Genomic DNA, 23,657 nt, shown 5'->3' on the forward strand with positions numbered 1-23,657 from the left:
CAAGGGCCGGAAGTCATTGTTTGCATTGGTTTACGTGTGCACTCAAAAGCAACTAATCATAAAGTTGGAGCGGCGTGTGTTACGGAGAGGTGGATCTATCTTTTTTGAAGATGTCTTCTCCTCCATCGTCAAACGGGAACCAGTCCTGGATATCAAAAATATGGAATAGACAGGCTTCTTTTTTCAATCCCTCTGTCCATGTACCAACAGCCACCATTGTCAGCGAGTCAACTGATACGTCACAGGATGGCTTAGATTCTAACACCTTGATATCTAATCCGATCAATGATGTCTCCCGGTGTGGGCGTCCTTCTGGATCAACTACATCGCAATCACAAAGAAACTTTCCTAGTATTGTTGTTGACTCTTGCAGGTGTTGCGGAACAATACTGAAGTACCCAGCAGGTATTAGCAAGGTTCGCTGCCTGGTCTGTCAAACGCACATGAGTATCAACGAAGAGACTAGAGAGTCTTGTGAGAGATCTCAAGAGACAGCTGCGAGACCACTATCGTACGGCTTTTTAAAAGACTTCATTAACCAATGCTCCACTGAAAAAAAATCGATTGGAGATGATCGCAATCCACACAGAACTTTTAGACCTTTAGAGAATATGCTCTTTGAAGCATTTTCCTCTTTTTCCATACTTAATAATTCCTTTAGACTCTCAAATTTGACATCACCGAGTTACCGTTCCCCGAACTTGAACTTCAACGAAGCAAAAAAATCATTTGGCCTACTGTTAAGTCTACCCACGAAACGTCCGTTTTACAAGCTTTTACTAGGCGCACTATATTTGCTTAAGCACCCACCTCCCATGAAAGAGCCTAGTGATATTAATTGGCTATTGATCTTGCTGGAAATTCCCATTTTATCGGACTGTTTAATAAGTGGAATCGACTCCTGTCCGGATAGCCTTGCGCCTGATCTGAAGGCCTCTTGCTATGATGTCCTGAAGCATGTTATTGGATTGCTTTCCTACTCGGAAAAGAAGATCACGAGCCGCCTCACTTATTGGTGGTCTAGATTGCCACACGATGAATTCGTCAAAAAGATTGATTTTATCAACCTATACATCACTTTTCAACTCACAAGGTGCATCAATTACGAGCTGTTTAACTCGGTTATACAGCCTGGGTCTTATTTAGATGTTTCCATGAGCGATGATATCAATTTCAAGGAAAACCTGAATGCTCATTTTATCCGCCCGACCTCTAAAAGTTCTGATTTTGGTTTGTTCATTGGTCTACCTCTTTATATCTCGTCGGGAGGAAGACGTACAGATATTTCTTCAAGTTCATCGTTTTGGTCGGGAAAAAAGGAGCCGAAAGAACATGAAGTAAAAATCAGGTTACAACAATACGGGGGTGACTGGCACTTGCGTACTGCAGGCAGATTAGCATCATTCTTATTTATTGCAAACAAGAAGAATAAGAAGGTCAGTGATGCCGTCTTCTACAATAATCTTGTGGATTACGTGAATGTGAAGCAAGATTTCGATGCTTGGCAATTCAACGCTTCGACCAAAAAGCACGAACAAAGTACAGCGAACAAGGACTCTTTGCAGCTCGTGGTTGACTATTTGCAAGCTGAAACGAAGGCAAGCTACTTAGGACTTTCTAGTCCCAATGGAACTCTTAGGAAATCTTCGTTCACTTTTTGCCAATTTCCCTTCCTTTTATCGTTAGCGGCCAAAATATCGATTCTTGAGCACGAGGCGAAAAGAACGATGGAGCGAAAAGCAGAAGAAGCATTCATCCAGTCTCTCAACAAGAAAATGCCCTTTGATGTTTACTTCAAGGTTCGAGTGAGGAGGAACTTTATCACAACTGATTCGCTACGGTGCATTAAATCTCATCAATCAGATTTCAAGAAACTTTTAAGAGTAGAGTTTGTTGATGAACCTGGAATTGATGCCGGTGGGCTAAAAAAGGAGTGGTTCTTGCTGCTTACTAAGGACCTATTCAATGCGGATAAAGGATTATTCTCATATGATGAAACATCTGGATTATGCTGGTTCGCAATATCCAATTTAGACAATGACGAACTGTATTATCTAGTTGGTGTCGTGCTTGGATTGGCAATATATAACTCTACGATCCTTGACCTTCGATTGCCAAAAGCTCTTTACAAAAAATTGATGGGACAAAAGGTTACCTTGAATGATTTTATTCAATTGAATCCAGACGTTGGGCACAATTTCAAAAGATTGTTGAAGCTAGAGGATGTCAGCGACCTTGAGTTGTTTTTTACAGTTTCCTATTCAGATATATTTGGAGACATACATCACGAAGACCTTATTCGAGATGGATCATCCATTAAGGTAACGAACGAGAACAAGTATGAATACGTCGAAAGATATTGCTCATTTTTCTTAAATGAAAAGGTGAAAGCACCTTTCAAATCGTTTTTGAACGGTTTTCAGCATGTCATTGGTGGAAATGCATTATCTTTGTTTACTCCTGAGGAAATCGAATTGATACTGATTGGAGAAGATTATCGAAACCAAAAGATTGATATCGAGATCCTGAAATCTGTCACCAAGTATAATGGGTTCTCCGAAACTGACAATACTGTCAAGTGGTTTTGGGATTACTTTGAGCGCAAAAGTGCTGCTGACCAACGCAAAATACTATTTTTTATTACAGGATCGGATCGGTTGCCGGCGACTGGACTGCCATCCTTAACATTCAAAATCACAAAGCTTGTTGATCCGAACTTAGATCGTTTACCAATCGCCCATACATGTTTCAATGAGCTTTGTCTTTACGCTTATCGCTCAGAGGAGATCTTTGTTTCGAAGTTAGACAAAGCTATATGGTATAGTGAAGGGTTTGGCTTGAGATGACCAATTTAAATCTAGCTCAAACTCAACAAGATCACGGTTTTTATATACACTAATCAAGGATTGCATATTTTTTCAGCTTGTCAGGAATGGCTTCATACAAGTTTTTGCTCTGTAGCCAGCTTTTGCTGAAAATTCTATCAGAGTATTTGTGGGCTGAGTCGGCCAATATGGTGACAATATTTGATTGCTCTGGAAGAAGTTTGGCAGCCCTCACGGCAGCCACCACATTTAGCGCTGAAGTGCCTCCAACATAAATTCCTTCCTCATCAAGAAGTCTGTACAGCATTGCAATAGATTCTTCGTCAGAGATCAAGAATGCGTCATCCGCCAACTCAATATCCTGTGCGACGTTATTGGTGATGCGGCCTTGACCAATGCCTTCAGTGAACGAGGATCCTGATCTTTCTAAACTTTTGCCACCAGTCTTGACATATGAATAAACACAAGATCCAGGCGGCTCTGCAACATAGCATTTTATTTCTGGATTTTGAGTCTTGAGATATCTGGAAGTTCCACACCACGTACCTCCTGTTCCCAAACTGCACGTGAACGCATGAACTTTACCTTGAAGTTGTTTGTAAATCTCCGGCCCGGTCATCTTGATGTGGGCCATTCTATTGTCAAGATTATCGAACTGGTTGGTCCAATACGCATTCTCCAGTCTTTCAGCGTGCCTTTTGGCTTGATGATTAAAGTTTTCAGGATTGTCAAATGGGACAACAGGCACTGGATAGACTTCACATCCTAACAGTTTCAATGTCTGGATTTTTGAAGGAGCTTGGGTATTAGGCATGTAGATTACGACATTGTATCCTTTAGAACGAGCAACGTGGGCTAGACCGATACCCGTATTACCAGCAGTTCCTTCAACTATCGTTCCGCCCGGTTTAATCAAGCCACGCTTTTCCGCCTCCTCAATGAAAAACAAAGCTGCACGGTCTTTGACAGACCCTCCCGGATTCATCCATTCTGCTTTACCATAGATATTGCGACCAACCTCGTCACTGATCCGGTTGAGCTTGACCAATGGAGTATTCCCTACAGCACTAGTTAATCCCTTGCTTGCAAGCAAGGGTTCAAAAGAGGTACTGTAGGATTCCGCGACTCCCTTAGTGCTGCTAAATAGACGTTTGAGCATAGTTTTTCTAAGATATTTCAATAGAATCTGAGTTTAAAGCACATATTTATTATGGCAAGTCATGTGATATGATTACGTCACATATATAAACTTCCCCTTAAGGTATTAGACGTTGAAGTTCGTCTTTATCAATCGGACTTACAGTGCAGTGAATGTTGTGGAAAGACTCATGATCGTGGTCATGTTGATGCTCTCGTAGGAAACTTTGATCCTCTTCTAATATTGCGCTGTATGAATTAAATGACTTAGATAGACCATAACGTTCGCTGTCTCTCTGATAGTATAAGAAATAGTGCTGGGTAAAAAATACCACGTCTGCTAAGGCAACTTCCATACTCAACAAGAACTTTGGCAGATTGTTGAAGATGCTCTTTACGTCGCCAGCGACATAGGCATCCAAGAAAAGCTGCGAAAAAGAGAACACTGCACCAGCAAAATCAAGCCATACCATTTGAATAGGCCAGCCATGTGTTGACTTTCGGTTGTAATTGTAAACAGCTTGTGGAATGTTTTTGCACACACTCATGAATATTTTGGCCATACCCAACGATGTGAGAAGATCAATCCAATACCGTTTCCCGTAAGTGAAATGGATTATTAAAGCGTACCCCACGGCGAACAAAATCAAGACAGCATAGACAACCTTGCATATGTTGGAGATGATTTGATTATCGTTTTTCTTGAATCCCCAGATATAAGCCTGACTGATAAGCAACAAATTAAGGAGAAGCCCATGAATTCCAAAAAAGAAGTCGTTCAGTTTGATCAAAGGGTATTTACCATGGCGAAGGTAAAATTCATATTGGATTCTAGCACTGCAACATAGGAACCCTGTGTAGAAAGAGTATAGAGTAAAACCTGCAGTGTTAAAAAACATGAAGTCAATTGATATCCCTTGTACTGACTTTAGTCTGATGTTAGAGACAATAGTTGGGTAAAACGACAAAGACCAGCAGGAAAAGTAAAGCCAGCCTAGAAGCTGCGACATGTGGGACAGTGTTAACATCGTTTGATTGCATGAAAAAAGTGAAATGGATCTTCACCAAAAATTGAGAAATTTCATTACGTACAGTGAAGTAGGTAGTACAGCATTAATTGAACGCAATTTTCTGAAAAAAATAACTGTAACGAGATACGAGTTTTGCTTTTATCGAACTACTACTGAATGCCAACCACAGAAAGTTCCAACGTCCACACCCTTCGTATATGGATCTTGATCATTGAGTGGCCCAAAAACTGACCATTCGCATCTTTGATTTGCAGGCTGGAAAGATCAATCTCCAGCACTGAATCAGACCACCAACATTTTCTTGCGGGTTTCCTCCAGAACAACAGTAACTTTGTAGCCGTTGAATTTTTCTCTTTCCTGCCACGAGATCCTGATCTGGAAACAGCATGAGCAAGAGTGCTTAATCGGGACCTTGGTTTTTCAGGTTGACTTGCTAACGAGCTGACTGACGATATTGGCTTTAAAGATGGTGACCCTTCCAAAGAGGGAGCCTCTGAGCTTTCCGTGGCTAAGCGAACCAGCGCCAGCGAGAAAACAACTGTTTTGCCAGGTTCAAGAGAACGATGTCCCCATTCGCCATCAATTTTAAAACCCGAAGAGCAAAGCATGTCCAGCAAGTGTTGCTCAGCAGGTTTTAGTTGTTTACCCGGTTGGTACCCTAGCCCATCAAAAATTTTGGTGTTTTTCACCAACTCTTCTCCGACAAAGAGCTTTATTTTTTTCATGGCATCCGCATCGAGACCTGCGACGGGAGGAATGCAGTAATAATCCATATCTTCACGTAAGACAATTATCGAAGGTTTGTCATTAAGAATGTTTGGATCGTTGATATCGTAAATCTGCTGATGCTGGCCCGCTTGTTCGCTCAGTTGTAAATCATGCACAGCGGTATCGAAGACTTGACAAATGTATTGAAAGCAATCTGGAGAAAAGTTGACATACACAATGTCTTCCTCCGTTAGATTGGTAATTATGTTTCCATTCATGTCAACGAACACTCCATTAGGGAACAAACATAGCAAAATGCTCTCAGGCAAAGCCATTAGATCATCTCTTGTGATGCTGAACAATTGCCCTCGGAGATTCATTTTGATTTCAGTATTGTAGTCATCTATATCTGTTGGCACCTGTGAAACCGGGGCCTCCTCATGCTGCTGGACCTGAGTGATAAGATTGTGAGCCATGGTTTTTATAAAATTAGAAGACTTTCCACGTTATCTGGAGCCTTGCTTTTGGTCACTTTCCGCAAAGCTAAAATAGGCACTGTTGCAACTTTCGGCAGACTCTTTGAATCTTGTGAGATATATACGTGTTTAATAGTGAGATAAAAAATCTAGCGTTGTTTGCACGGTAGTAAAATGTTTCTTGCCTTTTCTTTATTAAACATTTTATTTTATCCCGTGAACCGGGTAAGAGCATTCTCTATTAATGATAAAATGGTTTTTGATGATATATGGCTTTCTGATGATGAAGAATATAAACCTGCTATCACCGAGAACTACGGTCTGGATGATAACGGTCCTGTACATGTTGATTTGTTGTCTCTGAAAAGAAAGCATGCAAAACAAGGATATTTAGACGGGATATCGAAGGCGAAGGAAGAAAGCTTGCAACAAGGTTTTGACGAGGGATATCCTATAGGAGCTAGGATGGGAGCTCGAATTGGAGAGATCTTGGCTCAACTGAAAATCCTGCTAATGCAGTCAAAGATTTCAGCTGAAGACTATGACTCCGCATTTCATGAACTGAACATAAAGAAAGTACTACAAACTGACTTTTTTGACTCTAAGTTAAACATGTTGGATGAACGAGAACATCCAATGATTAGGAAATGGATGACATTTTGTGAATCTAAAAGGGATTTGCAAAGTCAGCTTTGAGTGACTTTACGAGTGATGAGATAGATGGATTTTTTAATGACCGATGTACAACGACAGTACTTGTCAAACTAAATTTTTGGATTAAACGAGTAAAGCAGCTTCATGGAACACTAAATAGAGAAAAGTTTCTAACAATGTTTGGTCCATACTCTTCGTAATCTCGTTTAGTATGACAGTAGCTCTTGAATTCTGCTGTTTGCGCCAACAAAGAACCTCCAAACCAGACTGCATTTTTTTGTCTCTTATGAGAAATCACTTGTACAGTGACGCCGCTCGATTTGGAACCACTCAAACGCTCACTTTGGGCGACTCTTTCGTTGACCAGCGATTTCAAATCTCTTTGCAGTCGTCTTCCAAAATCTTTGAACATAGTAGAACCACCACTCAAGACGATATTCTTGTAAAGGTTCTTACGAACGTCTATAGGGGAAGACTGAATAACCTGGTCCACAATTGTTGGCAAGGGAGTTAGGAAATCAGAAGACGCTATCTCGGGATTGAAAAATATCTCTGGAGCAAGAAATCTTTCATATCCCACATCAACCTCGATTTTAGATCGATTGACAGTTTCGACAATGTATTTTGCAAACATATCGGGATGTGAATCGAATTTGTTAAACTCTTTCACGATATCCGGACAAACATAGCAGAATTGCTGTTTGATTTGCTCAGCAGTTTTCAATGATGTGTCTTTTTCACCCCTTTCTCTTAGAAGAGTCTGGATGAAGCTAGTGATATCTCTTCCTGCAATTGGAATATTTTTTATCGCAGACCCAATAACATATCCTTCTGCGACAGGAATCACATGAGTCACGCCATCTCCTGAATCTATAACCGTACCTGTCAAAGATCTGTCCACCACTTTTGAAGAGGTCCATGAAGCGGCGAGTGCTAAAACGGCTTGCACAGCAATATAAAGCCCGGCACAATTGAAAGATTCAAACATAATTTCAGCCGTGTTTTCCCTATTCTCCGGTGGATTTAATGGTGGCTCTGTGAGGAGAAAGTAGTGGTCTTCAGGTTCGCATTTGAGGTACTTGAAGATGGAATTCTCCCAGAATCTCTCCATTTGATCCCAATTTTCAATTTGACCGTGTCTTATTGGATAATTAAGTGAATAAGACGGACCTTTGGCAGCTCGCAAAGCTTCATCACCTATGAAAAAATCAAGATCTTCCATATCCCTCTTCAACGAAAGGTTCCCTCCTGAACTCTTTCCAGAAGAAGAGCTTGCAGATGAGGTTAAAAATGAGGGCTTTGAAGGGGCAGGAGGTTTACTGGATGAACCCGAAGATCTAGTTGCGATAGCTGTAGGGAAAACCCACGATGGAGAATCATTTCCAGCAAAACCAAGTTTAGTTAAGCCGGTTCCGTTATCTGAAAGTTAGTAAGGCATTCCATAATAAGAATTTCAACATACCCATCACAACGGCCGGAGTATTGATGCTCGCCATATTCTTATCTGGATGCAATTGACTTGAAAGATTGTCTAAAATGATCACGGCAAATTCTTAAGAATCTGAAAAGGCGCGAGGATTGTTTGATAGCTAATACCTAATCTAAATTATGTTCAATCAAGCTGAATTGCCTTTCCTTCAGTTCCATAATTAATTCATCAGTCTGTCCTTTTCAACTAGAGAACAAGCATTACGCGTGCTCATAACCAGCAGGCACGACAAAAGTGTTGTTGTAAACAGTCAAGAATAAGGCAAATAAGACAGTCATATTGTTCGCACAGACAGCTTTTTTCTGATCGTCAAGTGACCGGCTCAGGTTGTTAGGAGGAAACAATTGACGGAAAGAGCGGTAAAAACTGACTCCAGAAAAATTTAGCCTATTTAAGCGACGGTTTGAAGACCTAAAAAATATATAAGTCACCTACTAGACCATCTGATGAGCTGCTGGATAACCAAACCAACAAATGAATTCCCTGGAATACTTAAAACAATGTGGCACGACTGTTGTGATAGATACAGGGGAATTTGAAACTATTCACGAATACAAGCCCCAAGATGCTACCACTAATCCCTCTTTGATTTTGGCAGCTGCCAAAAAAGCTGAATACCAACAATTAATCAACGATTGCGTAGATGATGTGCTTGAAAACCAAGGAATGCTGGATATTGAAAACAAAGCTCTCGTTGCTTTGGACAAGCTGCTGGTTGAATTTGGATCTAAAATATTGGAATTGATTCCTGGAAGAGTATCCACTGAAGTTGACGCTCGACTATCATTTGACCGAAAAGCCACCGTCAGAAAAGCTCTAGATTTAGTGCTTTTGTATCAAGCAAGAGGGATATCGAAGGAGCGAGTGCTGATCAAGATTGCTGCCACGTACGAGGGGATTCTTGCAGCAAGAGAATTGGAGTCCGTATACGGTGTCCATTGCAATCTCACTCTGCTGTTTACCTTTACTCAAGCGGTAGCTTGCGCAGAGGCAGAGGTAACTTTGATCTCGCCTTTCGTGGGTAGGATATTAGACTGGTACAAGGATAAGGAAGCAAGGAATTATGCAAGGAATGAAGATCCTGGCGTTTTATTCGTGAAACAAATTTTTGATTATTACAAAAAGTACGGGTATCGTACTGTTGTTATGGGGGCATCATTCAGAAATGTTGGTCAGATTGAGGAACTAGCAGGTTGCGATTATCTCACTATTTCACCAACTTTGATGGAAGTGATGGTCAAATCAAACACTAGGATTGAAAAAGTGCTAGATTCGTCGAAAAGCTTTCAGCGTTGCAAATTGGATCGATTGGCCTTGATTGATAATGAGCCAATGTTTAGGTTCAATTTGAATGAAGACCAGATGGCAACAGAAAAGCTATCAGAGGGGATAAGAAAATTTGCAAGTGACACTGAAAGTTTATTGGCCCTTTTAAGGTCAAGGATTCAGCATAGGCTCAGGGATTCCAAGTTATGATATCAATGGTTAAGCCTGTTAGGATCAAATGTCTTCCTGATCGGAAAAGCTGTGGTATGTAAATTTCTAGAAAAAAATAGGAGTTTGATATTTGATACTCACTGTAAGTCTAGACCATTGTATGTCCCATGTGAGCTGCAACTAACTTTGTTGTTGCTAATCTTGATTGAGGGTGTGAGTGCCTCTGTAATAATAACGGATTTTTTGAGACGGTAGCCAAATGATAAGATAAGAATGCACTTGTGGTTGCACTCCTTTGTTCCATACTCGGGGAGACTTCAAATTTGAAGTGTCCTGCATGTCCTATTTTTACCAATGAAAAGAGCGCAGCATAATGGATATGAGTGCAAAAGTGCTAATGCGTTCACTTGTAAGGCATCCTAAAACACATATGGCCAGGTACGAACAGCAAGATCGATAATAATTATTGAAAGATTTGATTTCCTGTGAATCCATGGTTCGCGAACTTCACTACCAGCCACATATCGTTTTCATCAGCCACTCGTACTTTTTCGGATGTTGTTTTCATAGAAGATTCGCGGAACGTTGTCACCCAGGTGCCTCCTAAAATGGAAATTGATGTGGCAGAGTAATGGCTCCTAAGGTGGACTCCATGGAAATGCTCATGGTGATTGGTTGACAATTCCATGTAAAGCTGTCTCCGAAGGCGAATTTGTTTAAAAGGATAGTATCTCTGAGTAGGAAATATTGATTATGTAAGATCTATTAAACGCAAACTCCGCTGAGAATATAAATACGTTTGGGTATTCCTTCGCAACCAAACTTTAATTATATATAGTTTTGGATTGATTTCTTTCAGTTATTAAATCAACACTTGCAATGAGCTCTCTTGAACAACTTAAGGCCGCTGGAACCGTCGTCGTCACTGATACGGGCGAGTTTGAATGTAAGTATTACTATTATTTATGACTAACAATCAAGCGATTGCTAGGTATACTCCTCAGGATGCTACTACCAACCCTTCTTTGATTTTGGCTGCCTCTGAAAAGCCACAATATGCCAAGTTGATTGATGTGGCAGTCGACTATGCCAAGGACAAGGGATCATCCGCTGAAGAGAAAGCAAACATCGCCCTCGACAGACTTCTCGTCGAGTTCGGAAAAGAAATATTGAAGATTGTCCCTGGCAGGGTTTCCACTGAGGTGGATGCCAGACTCTCATTTGATAAGGAGGCAACAATTAAGAAAGCGCTTGAAATTATTGAGCTCTACAAGTCCCTTGGCATTGACAAAGAAAAGATTTTGATCAAGATTGCTTCCACCTATGAGGGTATTCTTGCTGCAAGAGAATTGGAGGAAAAATACGGTGTTCACTGCAATTTAACCCTCCTTTTCTCTTTCGTCCAAGCTGTCGCTTGTGCCGAAGCTAAGGTCACTCTGATCTCACCATTTGTTGGTAGAATCATGGATTGGTACAAGGCCAAGACGGGTAAGACATACGAAGGAAAGGAAGATCCAGGTGTTCAGTCTGTTACCAGGATATACAATTATTACAAGAAGTATGGGTACAAGACCATCGTGATGGGAGCATCTTTCAGAAACGTTGGAGAAATAACTGCATTAGCAGGATGTGACTACCTGACAATCGCTCCAAAGCTTCTGGAAGAATTGATGAATTCTAAAGAGCCAGTTCCGAAGGTGTTGGATGCCTCGGCTGCTCAGTCATGCAGCGAGGAAAAGGTTTCCTACATTGATGATGAACCTAAATTCAGATTCCTTCTGAACGAGGATGCAATGGCCACAGAAAAACTGTCCGAAGGTATCAGGAAGTTTTCTGCCGACTGTGTTACTTTGCTCAACGTGCTGAAAGCTAAATTCGAGTAAATCTGGATACACCAATCATGGAGGGTGACTCTGTTGCGGTGTGATGTTGGAATATGAAAGAAATACTGGAAATTTAAGTATTCAAGGTTTTTAGCGTTTCTTATATCTATTCTCATGTATTCATTCATCCTTTTTTATTTTCTATTTTTTTTTTTTTTCTGTATTTTTTTTGATCTAAAGTCCTATCTTTCTTGATTAGTTTTTGGATTATAGATACAAATAAAAATTACGATTTTTGCAAGTACGGTCGTGACCGGTTCATAGAAAGCATGAGCCAGGCAGACATTAATGCACTAATAGAATGGTCTCAATCAAAAGGGTGTAAAATTCCAGAGTCTATCGAGTTCCGATTGTCAGAAAATGGTGTTTCTGCTTTTCTTAAGAAACCGGAACTCCCATTGGAAGTTTCTGTTTTCGTCCCCACATCTATGATTATATCTCCCCGTATTGCATATTCAGAACTCAACCTTAGTGAATCTGCGAGTCCTGGCACGGCATTGAAACTTCTGCTTTGTCAATGGAAATCAAGTTCAGAATCTCAATTTGGGCCATACATCTCGTGTCTTCCTTCATTGAGAAACATTGGCTCTCCCCTGACATTCAGCCCAGAAGAGCTTAACTTTTTGTCTGGTACTAATATGTATCATGGAGTTCTTCTAAAAAGAAAGCAAGTGATCGCTGAATATAGAAAAGCAATAAGCTACTTAGGAGTAAAGAACCCTACTAATTACGAGGAGTATGATCAAGCTCAGTTTTTCGAATCATTAATGGAAGAGACCTCTAATAAATGTCGATATCCTCCGTCATTTTCATGGTTTCTGTGGGCACATTTGATTGTTACCTCTCGTAGTTTCCCTTACAAGCTCATTGATCCTGAATCTCCTGATGATGCCGTCATGCTTTTGCCCGTTATTGACCTCTTCAACCATAAACCTAGATCTAAAGTCACATGGAAAACTTCATCCGTCGGTTTTGAGCTAAGACTTCAAAGTGGAACTGACATTAATGGGGAATTATTTAATAACTATGGACCAAAAGGTAATGAAGAGCTTTTAATGGGGTACGGTTTTGTATTAACTGACAACGAGAATGAACAACTACAATTGACCATCGATATCGATGGCATATGTACGAAATTTCTGCAGATTTGGCAAGTTTACCTTCCACAACTCAAAGAATACACTTACTCTGTTTGTGCTGATGAATTGTCAACTTCAAGTCAGTCAAGTCCAACACGTGTCGTGTTCATGTGCAATAGGCATCGCATTTTACCAGCTGGTTTACTGGAGCTGTTCGCAAGTAGGTGCGCAAATTTGGACGACACTCGCAGAACATTGAAGGCTCTCCTCAATGGACTAAGTAACTTGAAATCTGCGCTGAATATTAAATTCAAGCAAAAGCTAGACAAGTTCCAAGCATTTCCTTTTACATTAAAGGGCACTGGCTATTTTGAATCCGAGGATATGATGAGGTCTTTACAAAAGAGCTACGAAAACTCTTGTATTTATCGGCAATCTCAGCTCGATCTGTGGTACACGCTGAAGAAAGAGTTGAAAAACATGGAGAAGGAGTTGTTAAGACAACATAGATCTCGCATCATTACCATTGGAGACATTATGAAAAAAGAATTATTTATGCACGACGTAACCACCCGGTTGCGCTTACCTCTAACGAAAGACGTTCTCGCATCTCCTGATAAAGAGATATTGATCAGAATATGGCTTTTACGGGTGACAGAAGGAGCTCAGTCGTACTTCGACACAGCTTGGATCAAAAGAGAATTTGCATCGGTATCACCAGTAGTGGGATCTGACGTGTCCGACGTGCGTCAACTGTATGACAATTTGAAAGATTCTGCACAGCTCCTCAAATTGAATTCTTGGTCTTTAGAGAACTTGATGAAAGTTGAGCAAGTTATCATGCGTAATTCTTATGCCAAAGGCTCAAAGAGGGAAACGTTTTTAATTTGTCCCACTGCTCTGTGACATTCGTATCAAATAAGTCTAGTATCTTGCGGGAACTAGTCTAATCAGGAAAAGGAAAAACGCAAATGTTAGGAAGACGAAAAGAACAACACGAATATAAAACCACAATCCAAGCCTGCCTTCGCGATGGTACTTTGATAGGGTAGTGTTGACCTTATCAAAAACGTTTTTGGATGATTCGAAATTCTCGGATGCTTCTTTAAGTATAACAGCATCTTCTTTAAGCATCTGCTGAAATTTCGAAGCCTGGCTCTTCAATGATGATACCATCAAAGGTAGGGAGTCTATCATTTCTTTTTGGAACGACTCATGTTCTTCATTTTGAATTTGAGCGGTGTATATAGAATCCAATTGTGAGGGCTCATTTCTGGTAGATAGCAATCGCTCCCTGAGAGAATCAAGAGGCTCGTCATCTTCGGGGGCAATTATTTGAATCGCGTGTAATGGTTCTTGAAGGTTTGACTTTTCAGCTTCTGCTTCACCCGCCTTGACCGTAGGCAAGTATTGTAGTTTACGTGATCGAATTTTGAAGCCCAGTTCAAATTCTAGGTCTAAAAGTGATTTATGTATCCTATGGTATTCGGATGTAGTATCCGTATATTTTCTCTCTGGTGTAAAAGAATGCTTGCGTACTGAGTTCATCACAGTTACCAGTCTTTTGACACTTAGGTAAGCAGAGAGTATGTTTTTGTTCCTGGCATTAAGCTCTCTCAATTCATCTGTCTCACTTTTAAGTTGTGCGAGCATAATACTTTTAGAGGTGGACATTCCCGTCAATCATAGACAAATTCGAAACAAAATATAATTTGATATTATAGCTACATTATTTAGTCAGGAAAATGTTTAGCTATAGAAGCATGTTGATATGTGACCGCATGAAGTATTTGCAGAAGGCATTGTATCATTATGATGGTACACCAAAATCGCTAGCCTATTCCGATCTCGGACGAAATGCCCTTGATAAAGGAATCCCGACTGTGGAGCTGGCGTATGAACGGTATTCGCCAAGATCGCCAACTGCAAACAATCCGATCATTTTTTTACATGGTTTGTTTGGTTCAAAGACGAATAACAGGCAAGTTTCAAGGCAGCTAGTCAATACTTTGGATAGAGACGTCTACTGTTTGGATCTAAGAAATCATGGGGATTCGCCACATAATGAAAGACATGATTATCCTTCGCTAGCCGCTGACGTCGAACGATTTGTAGAAGATCATGGTTTAATTGATCCTATACTTATAGGTCATTCTATGGGAGCTAAAACTGCGATGGCAGTATGTCTGAGGAGACCTGGATTGTGTTCCATGTTAATCTCCGTTGATAATGCACCTGTAGATTTTACGGCTGGCGGCACGGGATTCAGCAAGTTTGGAACCTACATTAAGCAGCTCAAGAAAATTCAAGACGACCCATCTTTGAAAAGTCTTAAAGAGTGCGACAAGATTCTGGCACAGGTGGAGTCAAATTCAGTCGTGAGACAATTTCTGCTGACAAACATAAGAAGAACAGCAGCAGATCAATATACGAGCAGAGTTCCTCTGGACATTTTGGCAAAAAGTCTTGACAACATTTCTGGATGGCCTTTCAATTACGAGATATCTAGATGGACAAGACCTGCTCTATTCATTCGAGGAAGACAAAGCCCCTACATAGCTGATGAGTACCTTGCCTCGGTTGGGTTGTTCTTTCCCAACTTTGTTGTAAAAGATGTTGATGCGGGCCATTGGTTGATCAGCGAAAGACCCAAAGAGTTCGTTTCACTGGTAACAGACTGGATACAGACTGCGGAAGATCAATAATGCTATTATTCTAGGGCTAGAAATAAGTATATGCATCCTTACACCATGAATTTTCGCTTCCGAGTCGATCTTCTAAGTGCTTCGGGTTATAGGAGTCCATGTCTACTCACGGATGGTTCATTAAAATGTAGTATATCTAAAAGCACTATTGGCTTCACATGATGCCCTCGTATTGACAGTGTCGCCTGTCTATTTGGAAGTATAAATTCCACTTTTCAGCTTTCCCAAAAAAGCGAGTTACAATTTTAGAGCACTCAAAAAGTAGCATGTCTACCAAAATTTAGCCCAGCGAGGAGTTTTTTCTTAGCTTTGTTTCATTTTGAATTTTATAACCTATAAAATGCTGAGATCTTATCAATTCAGATTGTTTTCTTCGGCTAGAGTGCTGGCTGAGGCTAGTCAAAGTAAGTATCGGAATCTTTTATTCCAATTAGAAATCTAACCAACGAAGAAAAACACGATATCCTTGTCATTGGTGGCGGCCCAGGTGGTTATGTAGCAGCAATCAAGGCTGCACAACTAGGATTTGATACAGCTTGTGTCGAGAAGAGAGGTAGGCTTGGTGGAACGTGTCTCAATGTTGGATGCATCCCCTCTAAAGCCCTGCTGAACAATTCGCATCTTTTTCATCAGATTCAACATGAGTCCAAGTCAAGAGGTATTGATATAAAGGGCGATGTCAGTCTCAATCTTCCTAAATTTATGGACGCGAAAGATAAAGTGGTTGCTCAGTTAACTGGTGGAATTGAAATGTTGTTCAAAAAGTATGGTGTTAAGTATTATAAGGGTGCAGCATCGTTTCTTGATGAGCACAGAGTCAATGTTGATCCAATTGAAGACGGTGAAAATGTTGTTGTCAAAGCTGACAACATCATTATTGCAACTGGTTCCGAAGCCACACCTTTCCCAGGCATCGAAATTGATGAAGAAAGAATAGTGTCCTCAACAGGTTGTCTTTCTTTGTCCGAAGTTCCTAAAAGATTGGTGATCATTGGAGGTGGTATCATTGGCTTGGAGATGGGTTCTGTTTGGTCAAGGTTGGGCTCACAAGTCACCGTTTTGGAATTCCAAAATGCTATTGGTGCAGGAATGGACGGAGAGGTTTCGAAAGCAACACAGAAGTTCTTGACAAAGCAAGGTTTGAAATTCAAGCTTGGAGCAAAAGTTACCAAGGGTGTTAGGGAAGGAGAAGTTGTTAAGATTGAGTATGAAGATACGAAAAGCGGAAAAACTGAGGCTTTGGAGGCAGATGTTTTACTGGTTGCTGTTGGTAGAAGGCCATACCTCAAAGGTCTGAATGCGGAAGCTATTGGGCTCGATATCGAGAAGCGTGGAAGAGTTGTGATTGACTCGCAGTTCAAGACCAAGTTTGATCACATCAGGTGTATTGGTGATGTGACCTTCGGCCCAATGTTGGCACACAAAGCAGAAGAGGAAGGCATTGCTGCTGTGGAATACATCAAGAATGGACATGGACATGTCAACTATGCCAACATTCCTGCAGTGATGTATTCTCATCCTGAGGTCGCTTGGGTTGGGCAAACTGAGGAACAACTGAAGGAGGCAGGCATCAAGTACAAGGTCGGCAAATTTCCTTTCATTGCAAATTCCAGAGCCAAAACCAACATGGATACTGAAGGCTTTGTCAAATTTATTGCTGATGCCGAGACTGAAAGGGTTTTGGGATGTCATATCATTGGCCCAAATGCGGGAGAAATGATAGCAGAGGCCGGTTTGGCACTTGAGTACGGAGCTTCCACGGAAGACATTGCTAGAGTCTGCCATGCCCATCCAACTTTGTCGGAGGCCTTTAAGGAGGCAGCTGGATCGGTTTTCGGTAAACCTATCAACTTCTGAAGTAAGTTTTGAATCTTGAATCTTTAAATTCTCCAATTATGATCTCTTATCTATTATATTCTTATTACAAGTATTATAGAGGAAATGAAGAGTTCCTGTTTGCAATTATACCCTTTATTGCAAAAAAAAAATTCTAATCTAGAGCTAACTTAAAATGTCCTGTAGATTTGAGTCGAACTGCTGAAACTGCAATAGAAACCTCGCCAAGGTAATTTCGTTGACAAAAAGATCGAAGTTTAGTAGATAAAGTAAATTTAGCTCCAGCTTAAATAGTTCCTCCACGCTTTGAAGTCCGGTCACTTTGCAATAATAGCTTTGCTTGTAGTTTTTGTCTTCGATCAATTTAAGAGATAAGCGCAAGACACTAAGCACAAGCCTGAACACATTTAACTCATTTATTTGAAGCATTGTAGTTTTACATGCAACCCCTTCTGGAGTCTGAGGTTGCCTGAGAGGAAGGAGTGATGTGGATAGAGGAGCCTTCAGGTTGAAAGTCAGATGAAATAAATAATATGCCGAGGTCAAGAGTGTAGCCGTAGATAGATTTGCATAATGGTGTATTCGCTCAAGGTATCTCGGTATTTGAAGTGATGGAGTTTTTCTAAGGTAAAACTTTCTGATTATTGCGGGTCCTGTATCTGGTAATCTCCTACAAAGGATGTAGCGGTCAAGACTTCGGTCATTCATTTTCATATCGTCTCGGCAGCGACCCGAAGCTTCGCCATTTTTCAAGTCTGAAGCTCCTGATTTCGGAAGAGCTGAAGCGTTGCCAAAATTCAGCCTTAGTTTGGAGCTGCTTTTCAATGGCACTTCATATTTTTCTCGATCTTGTTGAATATCTTGATCGGTTTCAAACTGACTGTTCGACGCGACTGCTTGCTTAGGTCCTTGTGTCATTGAGTGAGGAATATTCGACTCCATGTGGTGAAATTTGGTGGGTGTAAATAAAAGAAAGTCTAGATCTACGTTGGAATCTCTCGATGTCAATTTACTAAGCCGGATAAGGTCATCGATCAATCGATTGAAAATCGCTAAAGCTTCTATGGGTGCAAGCTCTTCCAGTTTTCTGCAGCTATTGACTTTTTCACGAAGAATCCATTCTATCTCAATGTCTTGTATGGAGTGTGCTCCATTCTCGGGTTTGCTATCTGACTTGCTATTTGAATTTGATGAATGGTCCCCATATTGCGAATCTTTTTCTTTCAATGGCACACCTGATTCCACGAATGTGGGAACCTGGGGCTTGAGCTTTATGTCCATTGGTACAAGTAGACTAGATTTTGACAGCCAAAACGGGTTATGAAGCTATGATTCGAAATAACCTCCTTGTGCCACAACACAAATCTAATGGATAATAAAATACAGATAAAACCGGAAATACTGGATTTTTTTCCCGTCGGAAACAATTGAGTAATCCGTAATAAAAAATCATATATCGTGACTTAAGTCATGTGATCACTTTTGACTTTCTGCTCAAAAAGGATTGTTCTCAGAATTATGTTCGAAACGGGCTGATGTGCAAGGAAATTGCATTGCAACGGTATTTTGTATCAAAGGTATACGTTGTATACCATAGAAAACAAATTCATCAAATCTGCGCAGCTTGTGATCGATCAATAAATATATGGACTTAATAACATAGAATCATGGATCTATCAGACTATATCTCAAATGGAGGGGATTGAACTCCATTTTTCATTGACAGGGTTCTAGAAATACATATGCAGAAAATTGTACCTACCATATAAACTCCCCTGGCCACGGGGTTGCAACTAAAATGCAAGACAAAAAAATTACCACGAAGGTCTTAATAGTGTATTAAGTTGGATGATTCAACTGCGTTTGAGCCGTCTTTGGCTACCAAATACTAACACCAAATAGTAGGACATGAGCTTAGATTACATTCAAGTAAAATATACCCAAATTGAATTGCAAATGAGTCTTTAAAAAGGGTTTAGTTACAATTTTGCGAAATACGTAATCTCACTGAGCAGTAATGAATTTGAATCGTAGCATTATTACATCTAATGCTGAATTCAAGTCCATCTTAACCGTTGGGCTGCTTCTTGATTACTTGTTACTGATTAACCTCTTACAATGATCCTAAGTTTGCGCTGTAAGTGAGTTGTATGTAGACCATCATGTGTGGTATTGAGAAAACATGGAACTGTAGCTAGGCAAGATTGGTGCTTGTATTGTTATCGCTTTACCACCAAATTGCACTCTATACAATCAATTGAACTGAGAACCATCTACGATATAGTCAAAATTCAGCTATTATTTTCTAAGTCCATGATTCACGAGGAAATGGATTATATTTGAGTACTTACGGTACAACTCAAATTTGATGCTGGATTTAACTGATGGATGAGCTTGAGCTGAGTCAAAAGCGATATATTTGCGCACGATTCTGGATCAACGGCAAAATTACTCACGTAAATCGAAGAATTTCTCCATTACAAATATCTACAAACGCGAATAAACGAATCTATCATCGATCGTCCGTGTTTGATAGCCGAGTAAATCTTTCAGGAGATAACACCTCTCAAGTGAGAAGAACACGATATTAAAACATCTACTCTTGGTAAATGTGACTGTAAGTCAATAATGGTTCAATTCTATTCTATGAAAGTACAAATGTTCCCACATAAATCAATTACAACACAATCCCGAATAAAAATGGTACCGTGCGAGGACCGGAAATGTACCATCACATGACTCAAATCACGATGCAAACTTTAGCATCAGATTAAGTCAAATGTAGCAGATATTTAGTATTTCCGGTTTTAGCTCTATATTTTATCCTTTCTAAATCAAACTTAAATCAAACTATGTACTGAGAAGCTAATCTCATAAGCTTCAACCCAGGAACCTTTATTGAAAAAGAGCAGATTCTCATTATTACCGGTATATTACATGAGTCATTCATAATTCGTCATGATCCCAATCATCCTCATCTTCGACGTCACCTGTTGGTGGTGCGTCATACAATTTGGATGTGATAGGGTATGCAACCTTGCTCAGTTTTTCCTTCTGTTCATCAAATTCATCCTTGGTTGCCGTATCGAAGTTATCTTCCAAAAACTCCAACGCTTCGTTGATAGCATCCAGAAGAGTTTCTTTGTCATCTTCCTCAAGCTTAGCCCCAAAACCACTCTCATCATTGACTTGATTTTTAAGGGAATGAGCATAGTTTTCAAGTGCGTTTCGGCTTTCAACCTTCTCCCTCAGCTCCTTGTCTTGTTGTGCAAATTTCTCAGCTTCTTCGATTTTCTTCTCGATCTCCTCCTTTGAAAGGCGGCCTTTATCGTTGGTAATCGTGATAGAGTTGGATTTTCCTGTTCCCTTATCTGTAGCAGAAACTTTCAAGATACCGTTGGAGTCAAGAGTAAACGTAACCTCGATTTGAGGGACGCCTCTTGGCGCAGGTGGTATACCAGTTAATTCGAATTTTCCTAACAAGTTGTTATCTTTGGCCATCGCTCTTTCACCTTCATAGACTTGGATCAAAACAACAGGCTGGTTATCAGCAGCCGTGGAAAATATTTGGGACTTTTGGGTAGGGATTGGAGTGTTCCGTTTGATCAATGTGGTCATAACCCCTCCGGAAGTCTCAATTCCAAGAGTGAGTGGGTTGACGTCAATCAACACAATATCTTCGACTCCCTCCTCACCTGACAGCACACCTCCCTGAACAGCAGCACCAAAGGCCACAGCCTCATCTGGATTGATGCCTTTCGAAATCTTTTTGCCATTGAAGAAGTTTTCGATTAGCTCTTGAACTTTTGGAATTCGAGTAGATCCGCCGACGAACACCACATCATCTATTTCATCCGGTTTCATTTTAGCATCATCAAGAACCTGTTGCACTGGCTTCAAAGTTTTTTTGAATAAGTCCATATTGAGCTCCTCAAACTTTGCCCTTGATAGAGACTCCGAAAAATCAATCCCGTCTACGAAAGAATCAATCTCTATGCGAGTCGACATTTGAGAGGACAATGTTCTCTTCGCTTTCTCGACCTCCCTCTTCAGTTTTGCCAATGCTTTTGAGTTATCACTGATGTCGATTCCATGTTTCTTCTTGAACACTTTGATAAAATGTCTAACAACTCTATAATCAAAATCCTCTCCGCCCAAATGAGTATCTCCCGCAGTGGCCAAGACTTCAAAGGCTCCTCCAGCGATGGTGAGCAGAGAAACATCAAAAGTGCCTCCACCCAAATCATACACTATAATATGCTTTTCTTCGTCCGTTTTATCCAAACCATATGCAATTGCCGCTGCCGTTGGCTCATTGACAATTCTCAGTACCTCCAAACCTGCAATTGTTCCAGCATCCTTGGTTGCCTGTCTTTGCGCATCATTGAAATAGGCTGGGACAGTAACAACGGCGTGGGTCACTTTCTTTCCTAAGTAGTCTTCTGCGATCTGCTTCATTTTGCCCAAAATCATGGCAGAAATTTCTTCTGCTGTGAAAGTTTTGAGCTCTCCATTTACCTTTGCCTCCACTACAGGCCTTCCATCTTGATCCTTAACCTTGTATGGCAAATGTTTGATCTCCTTTTGAATTACTTTGTCATCAAACCGGTGGCCGATTAATCTTTTGATATCAAAGATGGTATTGGTTGGGTTCGAGGCAATTTGATTCTTGGCGGCATCACCCACCAACCTCTCTTCTTCCGTAAATGCCACGTAAGATGGTGTTATTCTATTACCTTGTTCATTAGGAATAATTTCAACCCTTCCGGCCTTCATAACACCAACGCATGAATATGTGGTACCGAGATCGATACCAATTACGGTACCGTAGTTTTCATTCGATTCTGCCTTGACAAATTGCTTTGTTGTTAGTGGGAGAACGACTAGCAACAGAGCGTAAATGATCGCAGCACACGAGATTACCGACTTATTGAAATTTAACATTCTCGTCGTTTAAGGGCAGATCAATTTTTGAGAACAAAGAAAAATTATTAGCTGAAACCTTTATAATTGATCGTTGTGTAGCGTGGAAACACGAGAGCAGCTCCGTTGAATTCAAATTCTGAAGGTAAAAAAACCTAATCCTCCTATCTTTCTCAGAACCTTGAAGGATTGTCTGACACAGCGTTATAAGTTCTATATATATATTCGCAAATATGTTACGTGTCGAATTTTCAAGAATAAGAACTGTACATCATGAGAATTGTGACACGCTGGCGTTATGCAAAAAATTTGGAAAAATCTTCTGTGCCCGCAGTTGACCGTGGAAAAAATTCAAGTGCAGATGGTTATATTCTCAGCTAAACGTCACCCTTAACCCATTACGTTTGGCTCAGCCGGCTTCTGACAGAGTTGAAAAGCCTAATAATGAGTTACTAAGATTCATCACAACGTGAAACTTGGTTGATGGAAGATTCTAGCATTCTATTTTGACTTTGTCTATTTTTTGATTTATGAATTGAATAGACTAAGCTCTGTATAACAGAAGTTCGTCCCCAGCCTTGTCAAATTTGGTTAACGCAAGGAGGCTTTGTTTTATTGCCATTCTTTTGTACGGCTTTAAAGGCGACGGGAACGCTAACAATTTGCAGAGGGATATATTATGAGTGCGCAACTTACAAATTTGATGTTTTTCGAGCCGCTAACTAGTAGTAAGGATAGCAAGGTTTCAAGAATGCTGCTGTGAAAGCTGGGGATGAGGCAGTATGGCTTTTTGCTGTATAATTCGGGAAATGACGAAGACTAAAATTTAAAGGCATTACTTATCTCCACAACTTTAGTAACAATAAAAGAATTGTTGCTCCTAAGGGGATGGAGTATGATGTTCGCCTAGTATTCCACACTCAGCCCCACACCCATTGTGTATCCTGATGATTGTTCTGGCTCTAAATATGCAATTGGCCTGTTTTTCAACCAGATATTTCTTCCACGACTGGAAATTTGGTCAAACTTTCGCTCACTTGACAATATAAGAGAGCCCGAAAACGTTGGCGAATCACTCCTAAGACCAGAATTTTTACTCTAACGGTATTTCATGATGCAATGTTGCATAACACGATCCAGCCGTGTTCTTTTGAGTGTTTCTTTGGCACCTGGCATAAGAGACTATATTATCCAAGAGCGATTGGTATTTTTTGAACATTCTTCGAATCATTACCCACCCTTAAAGTCAATATGCTTTTGGCTTCTTCAAATTAAGAAGGGTAGCATGTTTTTGCTAGGTTCATCTTTCGGTAATCATTTTACGAGCTAAGGTGTCGAGCTTTTTAAGTAAGCTCATCTGATAAGGTTTTTTGATAATTGAGACTTGATTTCATCATCATCACAGAATGATAGATGTTACACTTCTCGTAGTTCGGGACTCATTTTGAATTATTCAAATTGCTTCCTTCAGCAG

The 23,657-nt window shown here is 40.4% G+C and overlaps 15 protein-coding genes across 15 annotated transcripts; 8 read left to right on the top strand and 7 right to left on the bottom strand.

Moving 5' to 3' along the window:
- Nucleotides 1-110: 110 nt before the first annotated feature.
- Nucleotides 111-2,846, top strand: KL911_005168 (uncharacterized protein; the record flags this gene model as incomplete). The annotated part of the gene is made up of 1 exon (XM_043200540.1): nucleotides 111-2,846. The coding sequence occupies one exon, from the start codon at nucleotides 111-113 to the stop codon at nucleotides 2,844-2,846; it is 2,736 nt and encodes a 911-aa protein (XP_043052133.1).
- A 49-nt stretch (nucleotides 2,847-2,895) lies between these two features.
- Nucleotides 2,896-3,984, bottom strand: KL911_005169 (uncharacterized protein; the record flags this gene model as incomplete). Its single annotated transcript, XM_043200541.1, has 1 exon — nucleotides 2,896-3,984. One exon carries the CDS (start codon nucleotides 3,982-3,984, stop codon nucleotides 2,896-2,898), a length of 1,089 nt encoding a protein of 362 aa, XP_043052134.1.
- A 97-nt stretch (nucleotides 3,985-4,081) lies between these two features.
- KL911_005170 (uncharacterized protein) lies at nucleotides 4,082-4,990 on the bottom strand (the record flags this gene model as incomplete). The annotated part of the gene is made up of 1 exon (XM_043200543.1): nucleotides 4,082-4,990. The coding sequence occupies one exon, from the start codon at nucleotides 4,988-4,990 to the stop codon at nucleotides 4,082-4,084; it is 909 nt and encodes a 302-aa protein (XP_043052135.1).
- Nucleotides 4,991-5,142: 152 nt separating this feature from the next.
- On the bottom strand, nucleotides 5,143-6,177 carry KL911_005171 (uncharacterized protein; the record flags this gene model as incomplete). The annotated part of the gene is made up of 1 exon (XM_043200544.1): nucleotides 5,143-6,177. The coding sequence occupies one exon, from the start codon at nucleotides 6,175-6,177 to the stop codon at nucleotides 5,143-5,145; it is 1,035 nt and encodes a 344-aa protein (XP_043052136.1).
- A 252-nt stretch (nucleotides 6,178-6,429) lies between these two features.
- On the top strand, nucleotides 6,430-6,873 carry KL911_005172 (uncharacterized protein; the record flags this gene model as incomplete). Its single annotated transcript, XM_043200545.1, has 1 exon — nucleotides 6,430-6,873. The coding sequence occupies one exon, from the start codon at nucleotides 6,430-6,432 to the stop codon at nucleotides 6,871-6,873; it is 444 nt and encodes a 147-aa protein (XP_043052137.1).
- A 100-nt stretch (nucleotides 6,874-6,973) lies between these two features.
- On the bottom strand, nucleotides 6,974-7,942 carry KL911_005173 (uncharacterized protein; the record flags this gene model as incomplete). Its single annotated transcript, XM_043200546.1, has 1 exon — nucleotides 6,974-7,942. One exon carries the CDS (start codon nucleotides 7,940-7,942, stop codon nucleotides 6,974-6,976), a length of 969 nt encoding a protein of 322 aa, XP_043052138.1.
- An 88-nt stretch (nucleotides 7,943-8,030) lies between these two features.
- On the top strand, nucleotides 8,031-8,261 carry KL911_005174 (uncharacterized protein; the record flags this gene model as incomplete). Its single annotated transcript, XM_043200547.1, has 1 exon — nucleotides 8,031-8,261. One exon carries the CDS (start codon nucleotides 8,031-8,033, stop codon nucleotides 8,259-8,261), a length of 231 nt encoding a protein of 76 aa, XP_043052139.1.
- Nucleotides 8,262-8,794: 533 nt separating this feature from the next.
- Nucleotides 8,795-9,796, top strand: KL911_005175 (uncharacterized protein; the record flags this gene model as incomplete). The annotated part of the gene is made up of 1 exon (XM_043200548.1): nucleotides 8,795-9,796. One exon carries the CDS (start codon nucleotides 8,795-8,797, stop codon nucleotides 9,794-9,796), a length of 1,002 nt encoding a protein of 333 aa, XP_043052140.1.
- Nucleotides 9,797-10,722: 926 nt separating this feature from the next.
- Nucleotides 10,723-11,640, top strand: KL911_005176 (uncharacterized protein; the record flags this gene model as incomplete). The annotated part of the gene is made up of 1 exon (XM_043200549.1): nucleotides 10,723-11,640. The coding sequence occupies one exon, from the start codon at nucleotides 10,723-10,725 to the stop codon at nucleotides 11,638-11,640; it is 918 nt and encodes a 305-aa protein (XP_043052141.1).
- Nucleotides 11,641-11,909: 269 nt separating this feature from the next.
- On the top strand, nucleotides 11,910-13,625 carry KL911_005177 (uncharacterized protein; the record flags this gene model as incomplete). The annotated part of the gene is made up of 1 exon (XM_043200550.1): nucleotides 11,910-13,625. One exon carries the CDS (start codon nucleotides 11,910-11,912, stop codon nucleotides 13,623-13,625), a length of 1,716 nt encoding a protein of 571 aa, XP_043052142.1.
- An 18-nt stretch (nucleotides 13,626-13,643) lies between these two features.
- KL911_005178 (uncharacterized protein) lies at nucleotides 13,644-14,372 on the bottom strand (the record flags this gene model as incomplete). The annotated part of the gene is made up of 1 exon (XM_043200551.1): nucleotides 13,644-14,372. One exon carries the CDS (start codon nucleotides 14,370-14,372, stop codon nucleotides 13,644-13,646), a length of 729 nt encoding a protein of 242 aa, XP_043052143.1.
- A 110-nt stretch (nucleotides 14,373-14,482) lies between these two features.
- Nucleotides 14,483-15,424, top strand: KL911_005179 (uncharacterized protein; the record flags this gene model as incomplete). Its single annotated transcript, XM_043200552.1, has 1 exon — nucleotides 14,483-15,424. One exon carries the CDS (start codon nucleotides 14,483-14,485, stop codon nucleotides 15,422-15,424), a length of 942 nt encoding a protein of 313 aa, XP_043052144.1.
- Nucleotides 15,425-15,469: 45 nt separating this feature from the next.
- KL911_005180 (uncharacterized protein) lies at nucleotides 15,470-17,281 on the top strand (the record flags this gene model as incomplete). The annotated part of the gene is made up of 2 exons (XM_043200554.1): nucleotides 15,470-15,518; nucleotides 15,834-17,281. 2 exons carry the CDS (start codon nucleotides 15,470-15,472, stop codon nucleotides 17,279-17,281), a joined length of 1,497 nt encoding a protein of 498 aa, XP_043052145.1.
- A 144-nt stretch (nucleotides 17,282-17,425) lies between these two features.
- KL911_005181 (uncharacterized protein) lies at nucleotides 17,426-18,541 on the bottom strand (the record flags this gene model as incomplete). The annotated part of the gene is made up of 1 exon (XM_043200555.1): nucleotides 17,426-18,541. One exon carries the CDS (start codon nucleotides 18,539-18,541, stop codon nucleotides 17,426-17,428), a length of 1,116 nt encoding a protein of 371 aa, XP_043052146.1.
- Nucleotides 18,542-20,206: 1,665 nt separating this feature from the next.
- On the bottom strand, nucleotides 20,207-22,204 carry KL911_005182 (uncharacterized protein; the record flags this gene model as incomplete). The annotated part of the gene is made up of 1 exon (XM_043200556.1): nucleotides 20,207-22,204. One exon carries the CDS (start codon nucleotides 22,202-22,204, stop codon nucleotides 20,207-20,209), a length of 1,998 nt encoding a protein of 665 aa, XP_043052147.1.
- Nucleotides 22,205-23,657: the final 1,453 nt, after the last annotated feature.

This window comes from Ogataea haglerorum, assembly GCF_019207285.1.
Source record: "Ogataea haglerorum isolate 81-453-3 chromosome Unknown 81-453-3_NODE_19_length_153765_cov_101.931563, whole genome shotgun sequence".
NCBI classification, from domain to species: Eukaryota; Fungi; Ascomycota; class Pichiomycetes; order Pichiales; family Pichiaceae; genus Ogataea; species Ogataea haglerorum.